This window comes from Pteronotus mesoamericanus, unplaced genomic scaffold, assembly GCF_021234165.1.
Source record: "Pteronotus mesoamericanus isolate MK-2021 breed Mesoamerican mustached bat unplaced genomic scaffold, CSHL_Meso_final scaffold_54, whole genome shotgun sequence".
In the NCBI taxonomy this organism is placed as follows: domain Eukaryota; kingdom Metazoa; phylum Chordata; class Mammalia; order Chiroptera; family Mormoopidae; genus Pteronotus; species Pteronotus mesoamericanus.
In genome coordinates, this window is record NW_026555321.1 from 12,293,902 (window position 1) to 12,317,344 (window position 23,443).

The window sequence follows — 23,443 nt, forward strand, 5'->3', positions numbered from 1 at the left end:
GTAACAGCTTCTGTGTAGCCCTGGGTAGGATCTGCCATAGCAGTTTCCACAGAGAAAAGGACTGGTCTCAAGCCTGGGACACGATTGGCCCAGCACCTCTTGACTGTCCCCGGGTCCCCAGCCTCTCAAGAGAGCCTAGGTAAGGCCTGCTGCCCCCGCCGCCCCCGCCCTGGCCCCGCCCTGGCACCTCTATCATTCTAGACTCACTCCTGAGAGGGACGCACTGGAAGCAGTTTCCGCGCGCGTGTATACAGAAGGTTCACAAAGAGCCACCAGACAACAAGCCAGTCCTGTCTCTCTCGCCAGGCCCACACCACACTGATGAGAGCCAAGTCCCTCACAAGTGGCAGGGAAGTGAAGCCTTTGTGCCAACTCATCTCCTAAACAAACTCAGCGTAACTGTGCCTTGTCTGGTCCGACAGGCAACTGAAAGGCATGGGTTTTAGCAAGAACATCTTAGAAGTATCTGATGTGTTATTTAAGGACTTCTCACTTGGTATCTGTTGCTCCCACAAAACCTTCCCTTTCTTCTTTTCCCCTTTCCTTTCAGAGGTATATAGGTACTTCTTTTCCAATACAAACGTGGTCTTTATCAAACTGCATCAGTGAATCTAATACTTGGCTATAAAAAGGTTCAGACTTTACCACGCAAAAAGAAAAACACGACAAACCCTGAAACACTCCTGAACACCTCTATCCCTCCAGGCTACTAGTCCAGCTTTCTCCTGCCCTTTAGTGCCAGCTTTCTGCTTCTACCTACATACATGCCCTTCCAAGAGCCCATCCCGCATTACCTCAATGCTCTACAGTAAACTTATTTATTCTCTTAAAGGTTACCGATGGTCTCCAGTCTCAAAAGAAACAGCACTTCCCACCTTCATCATCAGCCCTGCCTTCTTAAAACTTTCTTGCCATCATGACACTCATTTTCCGATTCTCCTCTCACCTCTGAACTCCCCTCTCACTTTATAAAGCCCTTTTCCCTGCTAATCTGTTAAGGCACAGAAACAAAGCCAGCAGGAGCTCCTTCTGCAGTGGGACAACATGAAGAGATGCATTTCCAGGGAGGGGCTGGATATATGTGAGGTCCAGAGTGACTTCAGTGGGCATTAATGGAAGTCAAAAGGGAGAAGGCAGAGTCACAATCTGATACAAATTTAGTAGGAAATACCAGCCTGCTGTCTTTGAAGGCAAGTTATGAGGCCTTGGCAACTAGAAAAATGTCTACTACAAGGCAACAACTTTGAAACCATACCCTAGATGGAGAGAAAAAGAAGGCTTTAATGTTTTAAATGCCTCATTTCCCTGAAATCTGTTCCCAGAATGGATTAGACTGCTTTCGAAAGCTTTAGAAGTACACTAGTATGATATAACATATAGGGAACTTGCAAATCAAAACAGCGTTCAAGTTCAACCCTCAGTGTCCTCATCTGTAAAGTGTGGCTAATGACATCCTACATACCACCACACTGAACTGAACCCTGAGAAGTAAAGGAAGTACTATAAAGTGGCACTGAACCCTAAAGCACTATTTAAACCCATACAATTATTTTGAAAACAAGTGCTAAAATTTTCATAGAAATAATGACTGCTGACTGGAGTATCAACAATAGCTGTCACAAAAAAATCTAAGGATACATTTTTGTTTTGCAATAATCAAATTAATCTTTTCACTTTAAAGGTCAAAATTAATATAGTAGAATTCCATATAATTAATGAAGGCATTATACTGAAATCAGATAATACAAAAATTAACTTACATCATATCAATTAAGATATATAGTAATTTAATAACACTTAAAATACAAACTAATAAGAATGGTAGGAATGCTTCTTATAGTGGTTACATTTCTATGCCCCTCAGTTAACCAAATAAAGAAAAAGAGATGTTTTAGAGATCTACTTTTTTAAGCCCAAAGATTACTTAAATGATCCTTTAATTTGGCATTAGATACATGCCTAAAATAATTGCTCTGTGAATCTCCAAGTTGAAAAATATTTCTCATTTTAATTTCAAATCTATCATCTCACAAAATAGTTACTCTAAATTAATAAAAATTACACCTGAAAATCCAAACCTGTTCAGGGAATAATCTGCTTCATAAATGTGAAGTCTCTATTACGCATTTAACTCTCCATAAAATACAATCAAGAAGTTGGTCAAATGAAAAATTAATCCATATATTAATTAAAAGCAGATATTTAAAGATACACCTCTGTTATTTCTCACTTAACCACTGGACTTATATTCAATTTTCCAAATTACAACTGATACCTCAGAAATAGAAAGGATCATAAGAGACTACTATGAACAATCATATGCCAACAAATTAGACAACCTAGAAAAAATGGATACACTGCTAGAAACATACAGTCTTTCAAGACTGAATCATGAAGAGATACTAAATCTGAATAGACCAATTACTAGCAAGGAGATTGAATCAGTAGCCAAAAACCTCCCAACAAACAAAGTTCAGGACCAGATGGCTTTATTGGTGAATTCTACCAAACATTCAAAGATTTAATACCTATCCTTCTCAAGTCTTCCAAAAAATTGAAGAGGAGGGAACACTTCCAAACTCATTTTATAAGTCCAGCATTAACATGATGCCAAATCCAGACAAAGAAACTACAAAAAAGAAAGTTACAGGCCGATACCCATGATAAACATAAATGCAAAAATCCTCAACAAAATACTAGCAAAACAAATTCAACAATAAATTAAAAAGATCATACATCATGATCAAGTGGATTTTATTCTAGGATGTAAGCAAAGCTGGTTCAACATCTGCAAACCAATAAATGTGGTATACCATATGAAAAAAATGAAGAACAAAAATCCTATAATCATGTTAACAGATGCAGAAAAAACAAATGGCAAAATTCAACATTCACTTATGATAAAAACTCTCAACAAAGTGGGCACAGAGGAAGAAACATGCTTCAAAAATAAAAACCATATATGACAGACCCACGGCTAACGTCATAGTTAACAGTGAAACACTGAAGAGCTGAAAGCTTTCCCCCTAACAACAGGAACAAGAAAAAGAATTCCCACTTTTGCACTTCTATTCAACCTAGTACTGGAAGTCGTAGACACAGCAACTACACAAGAAAAAGAAAAGGCAGCTAAATTGGAAAGTACTAAAACTATTTGCAAGTAACAAACTATACATAGAAAACTGAAGACTCCACCAAAAATCTTTTAGAATTAATCAATACATTCCATAAAGTTGCAGCATACAACATTAATATACAGATTATCTGCTGTGTTTATACTATAACAAATTATCAGAAAGTAAAATTAAGAAAACAATTACATTTACAATTGCTCAAAAAGAATAAAACACCTAAGAATAAATTTCAACAAAGAAGTGAAAGAACTGTACACTGAAAACTATAAGACACTGATAAAGGGAACTGAAGACACACATGGGAAGATATCCCATGCTCATGGATTGGAAGAATTAATATTGTTAAAATGTCTATACTATCCCAAGCAATCTGCATATTCAATGTAATCCCTATCAAAATCTCAATGTCATTTTTCACTGAACTAGAACAAGTAATCTTAAAATTTATATGGAACTACTAAAGACCTTGACTAGCCAGAGTGATCTTGAAAAAAAGGACAAAGCTGGAGTTACCATGTGTCCTGATTTCAAACTATACTACAACGCTATAGTAATCAAAACAGTATGGTACTAGCAATAAAAAGACACACACAGATCAATGGAACAGAACAAAGAGCCCAGAAATAAACCCACACATATGTGGTTAATTAATTCACAACAAAGGAGCCAAGACTGTGTTCAACACCATTAACTACTTATAAAAATGCAATTCAAAGTCACAAAGAAGTATTACTTCATGCCCACTAAGTTAGTTATAATAAAACACAGATGATAATCCATGTTGGCTAGGTGGGACTGCAAAATAGTGCGGCCACTTTGGAAAACAGTTTTACAATTCCTCAAAATGTTAAATATACAGTTGCCATTTGACCCACCAATTCCACTCATAGGCACATACCCAAGAGAGATCAAACATACGTCCACACAAAAACTTGCACGTGGATTGCTCATAGCAACATTATTCATAATAGCCAAAAGTCGAAATATCCCATATAAATATCCCATATATCTATAAATTGACGAGTGGATTAACAAAATGTGGTATATCCCTACAGTGGAATTATTACTCAGGCATGAAAAGGAATTAAGTATTTGCACATGCTAGAAACTGGATGAACCTTGACAGTACTCAGTGCTAAGTGAAAGAAACCAGTTAAAAACACATGAGCATTCCTGGCACTCCAGGATTTATTAAGCCCACCTAGCTTACCAACAGCTTTTTCTCTGGCTCCACCTAATGCTGCCCTCTCTTCCTTTAAATGTCCTCTCCCTTTTGGCCTTCGGTGTAAATCCCTCCCCAAGCTCCCTACATTTGTCTATAAAGTTTTCCTTGACCACACTTTGATTTCTCCCAGAGGTGACCAGCCAGGGCAGTTAGTGATTGTATCACACAGATTAATTGCTACTGTTCCTGAAGTTGTGCTGTGATTATGTTTGCCCAAGCTCCTTAAGGATAAGGACATACTTGGGCAAGGGAACATGATGAGACCTAACATTTACTAAGGACCTGCTTAGCTATATATTGGTATTACCTTAAATCAAGTTTTAAACTCTGAGCCTGAGTTTCTTCACTTATAAATCGGGTCACAAATACAAAGGCCAGTAGAGAAAACAGTGGGAAAAGTCCATGATATCAAGTGGGAAAAAAAAAAAAAATCAAAGTATGGAATAGTATCTGTGACACCATTTGTGTTTATTTTTAAAAAATGGAGGTAGGGAAGATGTGTGTGTTTCTATAGATTATTTATCATCGTCCTTACTTTCCCTACTGCCCTAGAGTAATTACTAATGATAATTATATGGTCACCCTGCTGATGAACCAAAGGGAAAAGAAGTTTATTCCTGCAATGTCAATCAGAAAGACTATCCCACCAACTTAAGGAAGAACTGTGACAATTCTGTATAATAAATTCCTCTTTTGGAAGTTTTGAGAACTGGTTTATTATTTGTTGAAGTATATAACAACATGGTTAATATTTTGACCTCACACAACACACCTGGTCCCTGCTCTTAGGCTATTTCAAGGTACCAGTTACCTATTTATCCTTTTCTTCTTTAACTTTTTTATTTTAAAATCATGTTTATTCCATTACAGTTGTCTCAATTTTTCCCCCTTTGCCCTCCTCCACCCATCCCACCCCATCCCCCGCAGTTACTTACTCATCCTGATAAATCAATTTAAAAAGAAAAAGGCATAGCTAGACATTTTGATAGGAGAAAAAACAGACTGTTCATATTTCCCACCTCTAAGAATTCCATCTTGGTACATTTCAGGACAGAGTAAATAGAGCTTAAACACTCCGGTTTCCCTTTCCATTATCCATTCTTGAACACATTTAAGAAGCACCTTTCTCCCACTCCTTTTACGGTGCCACTGTAATCATACAGGGTGGGGCAAAAGTAGGTTTACACTTATGAGTGAAACACAAGTTTATTCTTGTATTATTTTTTATTAATTGTATTATTTCCCATACAAACTGTAAACCTACTTTTGCCCCACACATTAAAATCGTGTGCGCGCGCACGCATGTGTGTATCTCAGAGCACTCTAAATCTACTTCACTGGTCTGTTTATATTAGCACAAGGCCAGGGCAATAAAAAACAGCTGTAGTATTAGGACACGTCTTCATGTCTGGTAAAGCAACTTCTCCCCCTATTTATTCCTCTTTCTAATACTGACCTAGCTATTCATGGACATATTCTCTGCATGTAAGTTTAGAGTAAGTTTATAAAGAGTTGCCTCAAGAAAATCCAACTGGAATTTAGATTAGGACTGAATTAAATTTATAGTAGGAAGAATTAACATCTTTACACTAAGAGTGGGAGAAGATACTTGCAAAATCTGAAATTAAAGTTTAATATCTAACATATCCCAACAGAACTTCAATAGAAAAGCAGGCCAATGATACGATTTTCAACATACAGTACAGGATACACAAAAATCTAACAAGAATATGACAAGAGGCTAACAAGTGGTGTAATCTAAAAAAGGCAAATCAAATTGCAAGATACTGCGTTACATCTATAGACTGGCAAAAACCAGAAAATCAGAGCATGCCAAGGGATAGAGGGATGGAAGAACGCTAATACCTGGCTACTGGGGAGCGAGGAGACGGGCACAGCCATCCTGGAAAGCTATCTGGCGCAACTTAAGTCACAGTAAATTTAAGCAAACCCTATGATCTCCTGTAATTTGGCTAAATTCTTACAGAGATCCATAGAAAGAGACCCACGAGAATGCTCGCCGTTACCCCGCCTAATGGAGAGCTGGAAGCCACCTGGGCTACTGCAGCCAGAATGGACATGCCCCACGGAATACCATGCAGCAGACCAAAGCAATGAGTGAGCAAAGGAAGAGAGCTTAAAACCTTCTGCTTAGTAAAAAAGTAGAAAACAAACCAGCATCACTTATGTATGTTAAAAATATAAACACACTAAATGCATGGGCAAGAACAGACACAAATAGTGTCTCAAACATTACACCCCCAACCACCCCCCTCCAGCTCTACCACTGTTGTTTTTACATACTCCATTCTTACATATAACAGACCTTTCTAAAAGGAGCACTAAGCATGAAAAATTGTAAATAGTGAAAGAGATATAAAAATGACATCTTCAGTGGGTACAACTAAAATGCAGGAAAAGATGGCACTATCTATAACTTGCGTAAAAATATGATCCCATTAAAGAGATAAAGGAACACGAGAAAAGCATTTGGGTGAAAAGAGAATTACGACTTAGACATGTTTTGTTTTCAAGTTCCAGTGTCTGGTTGAAAACACTGGTCCCCGTGGGCAGTCGGGACGGCTGCGGACAGATGTGGGAGTCAGCAGGACTGCCCGTCCTTCTAACCGCCCGGGCTGTGACGGGCGGTGCTAGCGCTGTGGCTGCGCTGGGGAAGTGGAAGGGTGCTGGTTTAAAACGCCATAACCCAGCAGGAAGCAGAGGGGGAAATGACTGCGGAAGGTGACAGGGGAGAAGGAAGGGAGTAAATTATAGCTCTCATTTACTGCTAGTTGACTATGTGTAATAGAAACTAAATACATAATTTTGTGTTCAAACACCATACTCTGCTTGAAGAGCAGTAAGCACCAAAGATTTAAGACAAATTTCTGCAAGCAAACATAAAACTGGGAAAATCTAGTGCCACTGTGTGAATGGTGCTCCATGGAGTTGTGCAATTCAGTGGCCCTGGCTTGTTTTTATTAACAGCAAAACACTGTGCACAGTTGAGAATGTAAGTCAAATATTTAACATCTATTATGTGCTAAATAATATATTAGGAAATGTATACCCTGTGGTTAACAAGTCTGACATTAACCTCATAATTATACAGAATAAGTCAAGATGTTATGGTAACCTAACAGCCTCCCCTCTGTCCCCTACCCAAACAAACACCTAGTCTGGGGTGATAGATGGCTTCCCAAAGAAAGGCAGTTTTAATCTTCGATGAAAGAAATTGTCCTCAAACTATGCTCTTTCCAGAAAAACAGCCTATAACACACTATGTATTACTATAATATATATTAATATACACTTATATATAATATATAGTATATATACTATGGAATATTACAGTAGTAAATAGTATAAATAATGGTATTATATTAATATATATGATACATTTTAAAATATATAGTATATATACTATTTAAATTTAGTAGTGCATGGTATACTTTATGGTAGTTGTACCACAACTATACTACTACAGTTTTTTTATTTAAATAAAACAAGCCACTGCTCCCCTTAGAAGTAAGGAAACATTGACCTTTCAAGCATCTACTCCAGAAGCGTCTAAGTTATAATTGTCTATTCCACCGGTGCCCTACAACGAGGAATCTTCTCTCCCTTATAAAGTATCAAATCTTATGACTTCAAGATCAAAATTTTTAAAAACCTAAAAATATGCTCATAACTTATGGTAAATGAGATTTTATGTCACAAAAACTAAGCTTTGACACAGAAGTGTATATATAAGAGACTCATTTATTTCAAGCTGTGAATTCAGTTTATGCAACAAAAGGAGACTTGAAACATCCTCTGCCTCACTATCTCACTTGAGGTGAGACAGCTTAGTGATATTTAAAGCAGACACTGAAATGAAGAGGTTCATTTTTAAAAATTAATATTCCCAAACCAAAAAATCCTCAATGGGCCATAAAACAGTTTACATCTGCCTTTTTGCCTGATCCTAACATAAAGCTTATTAAATCTGAGATTCATCACCTATTATACTCACACTAACAGTTATACCATAGTTCCTTTTATCTTGTTACAGTCAATGTTTTAAGGGAAATGAATGTTCTGACCCAGTGTGACAATCACTAGAATCATCCAGTAACGGGGGTGCAAAGCCCTCCCAACGAGACTGCAGTCCCTGCCCTCCAACAGCGGTCGCTCTCGCCGCCACCCACCCGGGACGCCGCCGTCACCCCTCTCCTCCCGGAACTCCAAACCACAACCACCCAAACACACTCCCACAAAACAGAAAGATCTAGGACAATGATATAAAACTGGGACTCTCAGCTGCATGTGGCTCTTTCACTCACCAGCCCATAGGATTTCAAATTCGTGTCAGAATAATACAGTACAATCCTGTGTTCAAAGGTAGTAGTCATGTGGTTTTGTTGGTTAATGGTGACTACAAATGTGGCTCCAGAAGCCCAGAACTGAATGGCATTGGTTTAGAAAAGGCAACTTTTAAAAAATGAAAAAAAAGTATGAGAGGTGAATATATGGCATTTACATTTTCTCCCTATTAGACTCAAAATATTTCATCTGCAAACCCAACAGAAATTTGTGAAAAGTAGAAATGTACTATCTGTAATAATGTAGTCATTTAAATCTTACCACACTGACACATATAATATATTCCTCTGATCTGGCTTGGCCTGTAATCCTATTAGAATTAATATGTATTTGGGGGTGGAGGGAGAGTGAAGCAGGTCAAGGGGCTCAGTTATACAGTTACAGTGAAGACTAGACGTTTGGTGGTAAGCATGATGTAGTACATACAGATGTCAAATTATAATATTGCATGCCTGAAACTTACATAGTGTAATCAGTGTTAACTCAGTAAGAATAAACTTAAAAAGAAATTAATATGTATGTAATATGAGTTAGCAAAGGAAGAGAGCTTAAAATCTTCCACTTAGTAAAAAAGTAGAAAACAAACTAACATCATTTATGTATGTTAAAAATATAAACACACTAAATACATGGGCAGGAACATATTACATGTATGTAACATGAAATTAATGTGTAATAAGAAACAAAGTATACCTATTCCAAAGTCAAGAGGGGTTAAAAACATAAAATCTAAAATAATTACATTTTTTAATTGCGAAGTGCAGATGATATGGCCACAAATAGTACCAGTCTCCAAATGTCAAGATAAATTTTAAGTAAACTCTCTTACTCATTTACAGCAGGTAAAATATGAAAAACTAGAAATTTAAGATGAATTAAATTTGTTCCCAACTCTCATTATGGCAAAATCCATATCTTTTCATTTTTTTCCCCAAACAGCTCAAACACTTCTAAAAGTAAATATCATTATAAATGTATAAAAGCTGGAGGAGCTTAAGAGTTCTGCTTTCTAATGGCTAATTTTTATTTACAAAAAAAATGTCATGTGCCTTTTAAATCACTTCAGCTATTGCTATGGAAAACCAGGGACCAAATTTACCCTTAAACAACTATCTTAAACAACTAAAAGGAAAAAAAAAAAAAAAGAACAAAATATAGGAAACAAGTGTTTATAAACACTGGGCATCAGGTAGCTCAGGGAAGTGGTTCTTGAGAGACAGAGAGACAGGCTGACAGCACAATGAGAGAAAGAAAACAAAAAACAAAACCACTGGAAGACCTACAATTGCCCCTGTGGTACAGGAAGAGAGAACCCGTGGCTCGGGTTCACAAGGACCAAAAGAGAGAGCTCTGCATGCACAGGGGACTCCTAAGAGCTGCAGAAGGGTCCCCCTCGCGTACCTGGCTGAGCAGTGCATGTGCCTGAGAGGACACAATACTTCGCAACGCCAGGGAAAGAACACCCAGAAGGGACGGAGGGAACAGTCTCCCGGGGCTACCAGCGTTAACACTGGTTTGTGCTGCCACTAGTTGGAGAGGAAAAATCTTCTAATTCTCAGGACCATGTATAAAATACTCAAAATAACACTGTCTCAGCAGAGGGGGAAAGTTAACCTTAGTAACTGTTCTGATGACTCTGAACAAAGTGTAAAAACAAGTCTTGAAAGGATCAGACTATTTCCAAGCAACCTTCATTGCATCTCAACTTAACTGCAACTTCAAGAGTGCTTAAGAATACAAAAATATCCAGCACCCAAAAAGTAAAATTCACAATGTCTAATAATCGTTTAAATATTACCAGATATGGAAAAAAAGTCTGAAAATGCAAGAAATGTTCACTTAAGAGAAATAGATCCAGATGTGACAGAGATAATAAAATAATTAAACAATTATTCTGTAATTTCTAAATTACAGACAAATGCCTGAAGATGTTAGAGTGATGGGAATCACAAAAAGACCCAACTCAACCTTCTAGATACTAAAAAATACATCTGAGGTTAAAAAAAAACACACAAAAAACCACACTGGATGAAATTAACAGCATGTTAGATGCTGTAAAGAAAAGATGAATAAACTTGAAAACAAAGCCACAGAAATTACTCAAAATGAAACAGGAAAAAAAAAAAAAAAACTGAACAAAGCATCAGTTAACTGTAGAACAACTTCAAAACAGCCTGATATACAAAGGGGGAAGAAGCAGAAAATATATTTGAAAAAAGTTAATGGCCAAAAAGTTTTTCTAAATCTGATGAACACTATGAACTTATCGATCCAAAAAACTCAACAATCCCCAAGCACAAGAAACATGAAGAAAATTACAGCAAGGCAGATTGTAATCAAACCGTGGAAAACCAATAATAAAGATTAAATCTTAAAAGCAGCAAAAAGGAAGACCGACATATAGAACAGAGATAAGGGTGGCAGCAGACGTCTCAGAAACGGTGAAAGCCAGAAGACGGTAGAGCAACAGCCTTAACTACGGAAAGAGAAAACGTCACCCTAGCATTCTATACCCGACAAAAATGTTTCAGTAACAAAGGCAATTTAAAGATCTTTTTTCAGACATAGGAAAATTGAAAGATTTCATCACCAGCAGACCCAACTGTAAGAAATGTTAAAGGCAGTCTCTTGGGTGGAAGGAATTGATAACAGACATATATCTGGAACTATACAAAGGAATAAAAATACCACAGTGGTAATAAACTTGAGGACAATATAATTTTATTTCTCAAATCTCTTTAAAAGACATTACGTGTTTAATGCCAAAACAGGACCAAAATATTGTGGGGATTCTAACAGGTAGGAATAGAATTTATGGTTAACAGTAGCATATCAGCTGCAGAAGGGAATGTTGAAGGGTCCTATACCATTAGGAAGGGGTGTAGTATCACTTGAAGGTAGACTGTGGTATGCTTAGGATAAGGGGCTATAAACTCTAAACTAGCAACCACTAAAAACAAAACACAAAGTTATAGCTAGTCATCCAACAAAGCATGCATGATCATTTAAAACAAAACATCTCTCTCTCTCTCTCTCTCAGTGAGATTTAAACCCAGTTGCATCGACAATAACATTAAATAAAAATGGTCTAAACATTCCAATTTAAAGTCAAAGATCACCAGACTGCAAAAGCAGCAAGTCTCAAATATGTGCTGTTTAAAAGAAACTCCTATGAAATGCAGGCATACCTCGTTTTACAGAGCTCTGCCATATATAATACATTGTGCTCACAGATGTTGCAGTTCTTTACAAATTGAAGGCAAGATCCCCTCCCCGGCCCCCAGCAAAAAGATACTTCCAGTTTTCTGGAATGGAATCTGCCATATATCTCTGAGGTATGCCTGTATTTAAAAAGTCACAAAGTCACAGATTAACTATAACTTATTAGACATTTACTAATCAAAATTAAAAGCTGCTTCTGCAGGGACTTAAAATGTATCACCTTAAAGTGTAGAGCAACACACATCAATGGACAGGTGGAAAGGGAAATTTTCTAAAGAATAAGAGTTATATTTCTCAATTCTCCAGATTACTAAAGTCTGTCTTCTATAGAAAATATATACCGTATGTTATTTATTTCTCTATGTCTCAAAAGTTTCTCAAAAGATTGAGGTTGGTAAAAAATGCTGCTCTTCAAACAAGCCATTCTTACTCAAATCAGATGTAGGCTACTTCCTTAAGTAAAATAACAAAGCAAAGGCCAAAATCAAAGCCAACCAACCAAACACTATGTCCAATGCTTTATAAAATACAAGATACGTGATTTTTTAACATATCACAAATTCTTTGAATTTAAAGTTGGGATCAGCCACACAGCTAAAGATAAAATACACATGACAGGATGGACTTGAATAAAGCAGACCACATTCCCAAAATTTAGCCCTTGCTCTCTTCAGAAGGAGCAAATGTATCACTAAATATTTAACAGTTAGCACATTACTAATATTCTGAGATGCTTAGAATTTTGAGAAATTTTTCAGTATTGGTGGTAGGCACACTCTGGCTAAGCCCCCTCAGTCTACACAGAACACTCAGTTAAGACTCCCTGTTTAGGTCCTGGCTCCCAAACTTTCCCGCAGTGTAACCATGGGCAAGTTATTTAACTTCTTTATGCTTCAACATCCTCATCTGCAAAATGGAAGGAAAAAAAGAATATAGTATGACTTTGTTTAAGGCATGCTTTAATAATACGCAACATGTATTGAGTGCTTATTAAGAGCTGGGCACTGTTCCAAGTGCTTTAGATACAATATTGTATTTTTAAATCCTAAAAACCTATAGAATAGGCCCTCTTATTATCATTTTACAAATAAGGAAACTAAGGTACAGAGATTTATGCTCCTCCCAAATTTACATAGCTATTAAGTAGGGAGCTAGGATTTTAACTCAGTCTGAGTTCAGAATCTGCCATCCTAATAGATATGCTAAACAAGTAACTCCTTTATAATTTCTTTTTCAAAATTTCCCATCTCACTCTAGACTGTGAACTACTTAACTATAAGAGCTTTATCTTCTTCATGCTGAGTAACACCAACATCCCACACTAAGCCAACATAGAGCAGATCGTTGAAACTTTGCTGAATGAATAGATTCTGGGCATGATCCTGTTAGTCATGTGTTAATTCCTCGTATATGCGAAGGAATCAGACAGGTGTTGCACCCCCAACTTACAGCAGTGCTCAGCTGTGCCACTTTAGGAGAAGTCTTATCACCTTGCTCAATCTGAGTGCTCTCATTTGTAAAATGTGGAATTGAACTAAAGTTCCTTTTCAGCTCTAACATTTCCAAGAAAAGCCAGTACCACTCTTTCGGGGAAAGAACAAAAGAGTTGCCCCTGACCAACAGAACTGAAGCGCCTTACAGTTTTCGGAATAACATTTAGAGCCCTTTGATGTCTTGCTTAAAATCCCTTGCTCCTGCAGACTCAGAGCTCCGACAGGGACTGGATCTAGTCTTTGTTCACATTTATACCCCCAATACAGTACCTGACATATAGGGGGAGAGCTCATGTTTAATAAGTGAACGTGCCCTGGCTGGTGTGCCTCAGTGGACTGAGTGCTGGCCTAGCCTGCAAACGGAAGGGCCGCTGGTTCGATTCCCAGTCAGGGAACGTGACTCTGTTAGGGGCCTGTGAGCTGTTTTTCTCCCTCTTTCTCCCTCCCTTCCCCTCTCTCAAAAGATAAGTAATTTTAAAAAAATTGAATGCATAATAGATGAAAACATGTGACCATAAGTGAAATGAGAAAGAATTTTTTTATGAGGCACTCTAAATCAGTTGTTTTCTACATCTCATGAATGGATAGCTAATTTCCTAGCTAGATTTCAGATACTGCCATTAACTTTAATTACAAAAAATGTTTAGTTCTTGTTGTTTCCACGTTTTTCACCTATATCCTAAACAGCCTTTGTTTCCAAAGGCCCATGAAAGATAAAAAACAATCTTAACATCAGTTGTAACAGCTCAATTTTTTTCCTGAACTATATATCTTGTCTGAGCTACAAACCAGACTATAAAAGCAGCAGCTGAAAAGGTTATTAGAAATAGCTTGAAACTCAGAAGAAACGGATGCTGAACGTTTCCCTGCTTTTCCTAATGCCTTTAAGTATAAAGCTATGACATGCTGAAATGAACATTTGATTTTGAGAATTATTTCTGTAGATTATGCACAGAACAACACACTCAAACTGAATTCAGTCTCAATTTACCAGGGTTCTTCAAACAATAATTTATGAATTGATAAAGCTATACTCACTCATCTTTACCCTAAGATTTTCCTTCTGTTAAGTATGAAAAATGAAAATGTTTCTAAAATTGAATGACTGTCTTTTTATTTTGCTTTATTATGTCATAAAAACATAAATCAAGACCAGATGTACAATATACTATATGCAGGACTTCCCTGGTTCTTACTCCAGCCTCTGCCCTTTGTTTTAATCTGGAGATGATGACTCAGTGGGGTGCCCTGGAGTCTGTATTTTTTAAAAAATACTTCCTGTAACGGAGACGGCAACCAGGGTTGAGAACTGCTGCCCTGAACATAGAGACTCCCAGTGCCAGGCTGCTTTACGTGAGTACACATTCACGTAAGTGGTTACCTCACTATGCAAAACCTAAAAATGTTAAAACGTATGACTAGTCCAGTATCTTTTCATAGATTTTTTCCCCCTAAATTGTAAATATCATCAGCTGGAGCAGTGCCTGCTTATACTGGTTTGCAAGAACTGTAGGGAATACAAGTCTTAAAACAAAATTCAACATAAATTCACTGTAATCTTAAAAAGAAAATTCCATAACTTAAGGGAAGAGAAAAGGGACTGTGGATCTACTTTTTAAAGCTTCTAAGATATTGGGCACAAGTCAAAGGCTTTGGGAAACCCAGAGCCAACTTTAACTACAACTGTTTACAATTACCCCCAAAACTGAGTGTCGGGTACATGGTGTCTTCATACATCATTACAAAGTTAGAAAAGAACAAGCTATAGTCCCTCGTCTGCTTTTCTGCTGACATATTAGGTAAGACACACCCGCAACTAAAAAGCTATGGGCGTTATATTTAGTGAAAGTCCAGAAATTATCATATTTTAAAAAATTTTCCCCAAAGTTAATTCTCCCATTATAGCTGCGGAGGTTCCTCAAGTGGACAGGAAAGAAAGAAAGTAAAACAATTTGACATGTTTTAGAAAAATCGCCCGAAATGGTGACAAATATTTGTCCTCTGAAGGGGAATTTAACAGGGGTTAAAGTTGAGAGAGGTTCTGCCCACGTTTACAAGGCCTGTAAGAAGCAGAGTTAAGACCTGAATTTACATTTGTGAGACTCAAAACCAAACTTTTATTCTAGCAAAGATCAGTGCAGGACTACAGAATAATGAAGCTGTGAGGGACTCATACATGGGCTGTAAAGGTCTTGCCCAAAGACATTTCAAAAAATGTCTGCACCCTAGCTGGTGTGGCTCAGTGGACTGAGTGCTGGTCAGCAGATCACTGGTTTGATACCCAGTCAGGGCACATGCCTGCGTGGCAGGCCAGGTTCCCAGTTGGGGGCATGTGGCACACTGATGTTTCTTTCCCTTTCTCCCTCCCTTCCCCTTTCTCTAAAAAATAAATAAAATCTTTTTTTAAAATGTTTTTAAAAATGTCTGCACATGGACTAAGAATTAACCTATTTAAGTCATCTATCAAAACTTTTTTAATATGCAACTTCTAGCATCTTATATCAGCCCCTTCACAGTCATGCCTCTAATTTTATTTACCCTCCCCCGGCCTGGCTACTACTGCCACCGCTTCCCAACATCCTTCTCCAGGGCATTAGATTTAATATTTTGTTTACTGCCTCAGGATGGCTTTCAGACCTTGTGTGGCTTTCTGATCACTGTTTATTTGTATCTCCCAAACTAACTGTATTAATATTCTAAAAACTCCAGAAAACCATTTATTTAAAATAATAAACCAAATTACATTCATTAATGAAGGTGCTCCAAAGGTGTCTAGGAAATAAGTCTTCAATGAAATACAGTCTATTAAATTCTTACTAAATATATGACTATTAACCAGTTCATTTTCAAGGTAGGCCCATAACATGTTACACAATACTCATTTTTTTTAACATTAAAAACAAGCAGCACAAAAATTGTATTTAAAAAATACAAAATAGCTCTGGTTGGTGTGTCTCAGTGGATTGAGCGCCAGCCTGCAAACCAAAGGGCCATTGGTTCAATTCCCAGCCAGGGCACATGCCTGGGTTGCAGGCCAGGTCCCCAGTGGGGGGGCGCGCAAGAGGCAACCACATTGATCTTTCTCTGCTTCTCTTTCTTCCTCCCCTCCCTTCTAAAAATAAAAAAAAAACCTTTTAAAAAAGTAAGTATCTCCACTTTATACTCTGCTGAGAGAGGACTTACAGAGAATAGAAGTAAGTGTTGTGAGACAAACAGCGATTCTGAGGAAAAAGGGGAGGAAAAGAGACAAAAGGAGATGTGGTGCTACAGAGTTAAAAGTAAATGTTAGTGTTGTATTTTTTTCCTTTATAGGTGTCCATAACCCAGGAAAAATACAGTCCCTTCTCCCTTACTAAAAACCTATGTTCTGTTCCAGCCTGGGCAATGACCAAAAAACAGAATTAGATTTTTGTAAGTGTTCCTTATTCAGGAAACTTATCCATTATTCCTTCATTCATCCAGTAAACATCTCAGCAGTTACTATGTTTCAAGCACTGTGCTGGGTGGCTACATAGTCCCGACTCTCACAGAGCTTAAAGCACTGAAGAAACTCAGACAGCCACTTCCTTAAAAGCTGTCATTATAAGGTTTCTTCCTTTAGAAACCAGTTTCCATTTTGTTAAATTAATCAATGTTAGCGTCACTTGGACCTGTTCTTTTTAACTACCAATCTATCTGGTTTAGAGGTCAATCAAACTGCACTAACCGGCCCTTTACCCTGAAGTTGTCGAAAGAAAAAAGTCAGTTCCTCTGTGCGTCTGTGGCCATGCTCCTGCAGGCAGGTTGTGGGCAGCCCGCAACAGTCCGCAGTGCGAGAAAGAACATGCACTTGCAGAGAGGAGCTGGGGGGAGAGAGGGAAAGAATCCCTGGCTTCTGCTGTTTCTAGTACCCAGAACGTTTCAGTTCTTGAGTTATTGGTCACATACTCACATATCCTAATAATCATCTCATCTTTCTATTTCAGTGAGCCAGAATGTCGTTACTTGCAACATAAAGACTCTTAACTAACAACAAAAGCGTTATCAGGCTGAACTCCCTAACTCTCCCTACAGCGGAGTGGCTGAGAACAGAGGCCCTGGAGCCAGGCTGACTGGGCTCCTCTCTTGGCTCCTCCACTTAATAACTGTCTGTAACTTAGGCCTTGATTTCATCACCTCTAAACGGAGGATAGCAGGACCCACCAAGAGGAACGGTTTAAATTTTAAATCACTTGCTACATTTAAAGCCTTTAGAACAAAACATGACCTACAGTAACTGCCTAACAGGAGTTAGCTATTACTGCTCTCATTGTTCCATTACCAACCCCTCTGTGGGGGATCTAATGCTGTGATTCGCTGATGCTCCAACTGTGACCAGTCATCTGGTGCCACACATTCCCTTACAGCATGACAGAGAGGGAGAGAGCAACCAGCAAGGGCACACTAAGGCAGGGGCAGGGTTCACTTCGAGGTGAATGCAGAAGGGGAATAAGGTAAGGTCAAGAGCAAAGCCGTGGCCGCAATCCCTGTTCTCCCATGAGGCGCTCCCACACAAGGCAAACCTGTCTCTGCTTCACTATTTGGTCACACTGCTCTTCCTTCTGTTCTGTTGGTTTTCTAAACCTAAAGATCTTTGCATGTTTTAAAATTCAACAGATAATTTCACCTTGTCAAAAAAAAAAAAAAAAAAAAATTCCTCCTAGCTGGTATAAACCTTACAAAAGTCTTCATTATTTGTGATTTTTGTGTGTAATGGGGATGGGCCAAGAAGGCATCTGTGAACCCTGAATTCATTTATAATATGTAATGACTGATCCTCTGTATACCCACTGAGAGTCCTGTCAAGGCGATATTAGAAGAGATCATGTGAAGGCCTAGGGTAAGTTTGAACACCATCCTGAAAGGCTTACTGAACTAGGACTAAGCATGATCCAGAGATCAAGCACCTGCATTAAGAAAGTCATGTGCAGCTTAATCACAGGGGTTAAGTACTGAGAAATGCATTGTTAGGTGATTTTGTCATTGTGTGAACATCCCAGAGCATACCTACGCAGACCTAGGTGGCTGTGCACCCAGGCTCGATGCTATTAGCCACTGCTCCCAGGCTACGAGCCTGCACAACGGGTTACTGCACAAAACAAGACTAAACCAAGCACAAGAGAAAATGATGCAATCGAGCAACACGGTAAACATGGCATACTCTTTTACAGCACACTTTTTTTATGAGTAGAAAAAGTACATTCTAAAATAATAAAAAGTATAGTAAATACATAAACCAGTAGTATAGCCATTTATTATCCAGTATTATATACTGGATATAATTTTATGTGCTACACTTTTATACGACTGGCAGTGTAGTAGGTTTGTTTACACCAGCATCGCCACAAAAATGTGGGTAATTTATCACATTATGACATCGCGATGGCTACAATGTCACTAGGCAATAGGAATTTCTCAGCTCCATTATAATCTTATGGGTCCACCATTATATATGTGGTCCATTGTTGACCAGAGCATCATTATGCAGTGCGTGACTGTAGAGGGCTGTAAAGGGCCAGGAAGCAGTTTTAAAAAATGGTTTCTTTCTAATATATTTTCTTGGCAAAGTATCTTTTAAATTATTCCAAAGCCAAAATTCCAGGTATGTAGCTAGCTGGAGAGGAGGCAGAAGAGAAACCTGTACACAGCCTGCCCGTGGTCGCAATGCCAGGGCTCCTCCACAGCAACTCTAAAATGATAGCAAACTCGGGGCTCCTCTTCCCAGGGAGCCAGGTCCAGCAGAGCTCATCGGTCCATGCCAGTGGTCCGAAATTTTCTGGAGGCCAGGTTTCTCCTTTTCTTTTTTCTGATTCTCTTCCAAGTGTGTATTTGTACTAATTAGCAAACAGCCCGTGGGAAAACCAAGACCTCATTTCTATCCTCTACAAGAATGTAATCTCTTGTAGACCCCTTCCCTTTCTCAGTTCTTTTCCCTTTACCTTCAGTCATTAGCTCAGTTCAGGTCTTTCAAAGGCCTCTCCCTCTCCCTCTACTCCCTAAATCTGTAAACACTTCTATTGCAGTACTTCTTTCCCTTTTTTAACCTCAAGAAAAGAGGGAGAGACTACCCCTCAGGTTACTACTAACATCTATATATTTAAAACTATTAACAGTTGCTGGAGGACTTTTATTCCCCACTTCAGGCATATTTGCTAATCTCTTCCCTTCCATCCCATCACTGAAGTTACAGGGGAGCTTTCCTCTACCCCAGGTGTGCTGGGACAGGGACGCGCTGGGAATCACTGCTCTCCAGGACATAAGGTGGAGGCAAAAGGGAACTGTGATTAAAAATTATAAACACATTTATATCTTAGGTCACAGTGAATCTCTTACACAGGGTCTTGCTCACTAGCTGTTTTGTGTTCATTTGACGTTGAGAGCATCCATCCATTACACTTTTGCATTTCCACATAATCTAAATTCAGTGCTATGCACACAGAGACACATAAATGTTCAGTTAGTAATTTTAGTCGAATAAAATTTAAGGTTTTTTCTTTCCCCCTGATGGTGGCTGTTAAATACTCATCCTATATTGATCCATTTTCTCATATTGTAGAACTGATCTAAATTTTTAGACTGGGTATACTGTATATTTTCTTAAAATTAAACCAATATTGAAAACCTTAAAGATAAATTTATATAAAATAACAAATTGCTTTGTTTTGTTTTTCCACCAACTGAGAGATTAAAACTGAATTCATTTTGGTTTAATTACTTCGACTTGACAGTAACTTCTCAGTGACTTACATTAAAATCTAAAGAAATGCATGGTAACATTTACACAACTACTTCTAATCAAACACTCCAATTTAAGTAATATTTCAGTTTCGGGGTATCTCCTGGCATTAGGCACAAGAATAAAAACAAAACAATCAGAATTTAAAAGACTTTGTCTGTTAGAGTGACAAACAACAGTAACTGAATGTGATAAATGTTGTAAAGAGATATGTACAATGTGTCATGGGACAGCTTCACCATGTAAGAGCCAGGCCTTAGGCAAGCAACTTAAGCTAAACTGGAGAGCTGTCCAGAATATCTTAAGTCATTGCTTTCTACTGTTGCTTCATTATTTTGGATAAAGTGAATACACAGAATACTGAACGCGTATCAGTTTACCATATAATTACTAAAATTCATTTCAAAGTCAAATATGTTACCTGAAGTTTTTTTTGTATGTTGATTGTTTTGTATTATTGATGTTGTTTTCCTGTGAGCAAATCACATTATGTTTGCACTGAAATTTTGTCCCCTCAAGAATTCTGAATATTATGTGGAATTATTTTCTATAATGAATAATGGTCCTTTTCTAAACTGTTTATTATTAGCTCAGAGGGGAAAAACTTTTCTTCAGGAAGAAAAATTTCCCTTCTGTAAGAAATGCAACCCCAAACCTGCTGTAATGGGTTAAGATATGGTGAAATTACATCTTTTATGTCACTTTCATAGCACAAGAACCAAAAGAATTTTAATAACTGAAATTTCAAATACACATCTAAGAATGATTATATCACTACTCCAATGTGTTGTTTGGCTTCCATGTCCCCATTAGTCCAAATATTTCAGCTATCAGAATTAAAAATTATGGCAAAATTATTAGTCCACCAAAGCATTCACCAAATCAAGGAAACTGGAAAACATCCTCTCTACGTGTTCACAGACTTGGGGTTTCACGCTGCAGAGGTAAATCTTTTAACTATCCTTGGAATCCCAGTTGGGACTGGGAGGAGACTAGTAACCCGCCTTCCAGACCGACCTCCAGGGTCCCTGACTGTTCCCCTGAGCCCGCATTTGCTGTTCCTGCTCAGAAGAGGTAGAGACCAAAAACCCTTGCTGCCTCCTTCCACCCTGGCAGCGGCAGGCCACGCTCACTCGGGTGCACAGTCCGGAAGCCAGCCAACTACAAGGACAGCTAAGAAATTGGTTCTGCCATCTTTGAATGTTCCGCAGGCATTACAAAGCATTCATACATTAACCCACAAACTTCCCTTCACAGGTTCACACACAAATTTTGGGCAGTGTGTCTGTAATTTTTCAGCATTTCTAAATACAATAGACAATAGATATCTCAATATAATAGGCACGATGATATGTTATAGATTATATCCAGATATATAACATAAATGTTATATAAAGAAATGCCAGTGATTCTGTAAAGGAAAAAAATGTTTACAAAGACTATTTCCATAATCTTTATTTTATAAACTAGAAATTTTATGTGAGACACTCTTCCAGTACAGGCCACCTGTGGTGGTGTATCCCTCTTCTTAAAACTCTCCAATCGCCTTCTACTGAAATTAATAAACTATGGCTTCTGCCTCCCTCACCCCCAACCGCTCATCCGCACGCACGACGTCCAGGCGCCATAAACGTCATTCATGACGCCCTTGTCGTCATTCATGGCCGTCTCCCAGAATGGCACCTACCAATGTCCCAGCCTGCCCAGTCACTCGCTCACTGTGCCATTTCCCTGTTTTAATTTCTTTGTACTGTTATCTGAAATTACTTTTGTACTTTTCAAAAACTGCCCCTCCCTGCATAGGAAATGTAAGCCCTATCAGCGCAGGGACATCATCGTCTTTTTCGCTATCTCCAGTACCTGGCACAACAGGAAATGCCCAGTAAATGCCAGAATGAGCCAGTGAATAGGGTGAGGAGCAGCTGGTTCCAGGAGGAGCCGTTTACTGTGCCTTAAGTCAAAGGGCCACACGGGGGACAAACCAGGGCAGGCACAGGCCAAAGTACTGGCAGTGCCGTCAGTGATCTGGATCGCTCAGCCCGACTGCCCTGCCGTGACACAGGCCAGGAGCACAGGTGGGACAGGTAGGAGACTGCCCCGCCCACCCCAGCTGAGTCACTGATAACCCTGCTAGGTCTCGCCACACTTGCAAAGCGAGCAATAACATTTAACTGGAAAAAAATCTGTTATTAATATAGACAATTCTCATGATGCAAATAATGTGTGTTCAGTATATTACATATTTTAAAATTCATTCAAGGAACATAATTACTAATCTACTGGGCTTGGTAAACCTTCACAGTTAGGCCCACAATTCATATGTAGGCTCTGGATACACGCAATCATCTCTCTTCTAGAAATTCCAAGTGCCACAAACTGTCTTCTGGCTCTAGTGAGTGTGTCCAGAAGAAATTTCTGAGAAAACAACACCCAACTGGCTAACCTTTTCCCCCCTCTAAGAAACAGGAAGGGGCGGGAGCTCATCAGGGTGGGAGAAAGCCAGAAATGCAAGAGTGAAGTGACAGATTTCAAACTGAAAGGAAAATGCAAATGAAGCCTGCAGTAATGTCATTAGGTATCCTGAGATTTGACTTATTAGTCCATTACACAACAAGATAGCGTTTCTTTTTATGCACCTCCAGGTCAAATGATAACCAGTAAATGTTACCCGCCTCAAACCTTGTACTACGTGAGGGGCTGGTTAGGTGTCAGAGGTTTTAGGACCCAGGAGACGACTGCTCGGGTGGGGCTTACTGTGTGGTGGGGAAGTTTAGATCTTAGGATTTAAATGAGAGTTGGCCTAAGTGTAGGAAGGTTTCCAGAGTGGCTCTGGGAAAAGAAAAAGAAACAAAGCACTAGTCACTTAGCAACAGAATGGAGACAACTGATAAAAATTAATGTTTCAATATACACCTCAAAATGAACAGAACACAAAGAAGGGAGCATCCAGTCCTTCCTAGCTACAAATTTCCATCATAAAAATTAACTTGCACTCCAAGATCTTCATAGTTTCACCTTTTTTCAAAATCATGTGTTTCAACTTACAAGTACTAAAATATAGAGCTTCCTCCCAATATACAGGGTCTTTTTTTATTATAAAATCTTTTATGACAAAATCATAAGCATGCAATTCTATAATATAACAATATCACACTCAAGCAAACCATAGGATGATTTAAGTGAAATGTTCAAATTAATACTATCAATTATTACACCCATATTATTACCCTACCAACCACGCTCAAGCAGG

The 23,443-nt window shown here is 38.4% G+C and overlaps 2 protein-coding genes across 2 annotated transcripts in view; one reads left to right on the forward strand and one right to left on the reverse strand.

The window, feature by feature from the left end:
* Positions 1–17,463, forward strand: part of NKIRAS1 (NFKB inhibitor interacting Ras like 1) — a 67,991-nt gene extending 50,528 nt beyond the window's left edge. Inside the window, exon 6 of the mRNA XM_054595404.1 lies at positions 17,405–17,463. Within this exon, the coding sequence (XP_054451379.1) occupies positions 17,405–17,448 (44 nt within the window). The 3' untranslated portion in view covers positions 17,449–17,463. The remainder of the gene's footprint in view (positions 1–17,404) is intronic.
* Positions 1–23,443, reverse strand: part of UBE2E1 (ubiquitin conjugating enzyme E2 E1) — a 67,560-nt gene that overhangs the window by 25,488 nt on the left and 18,629 nt on the right. The gene's annotated exons all lie outside the window — the stretch shown is intronic.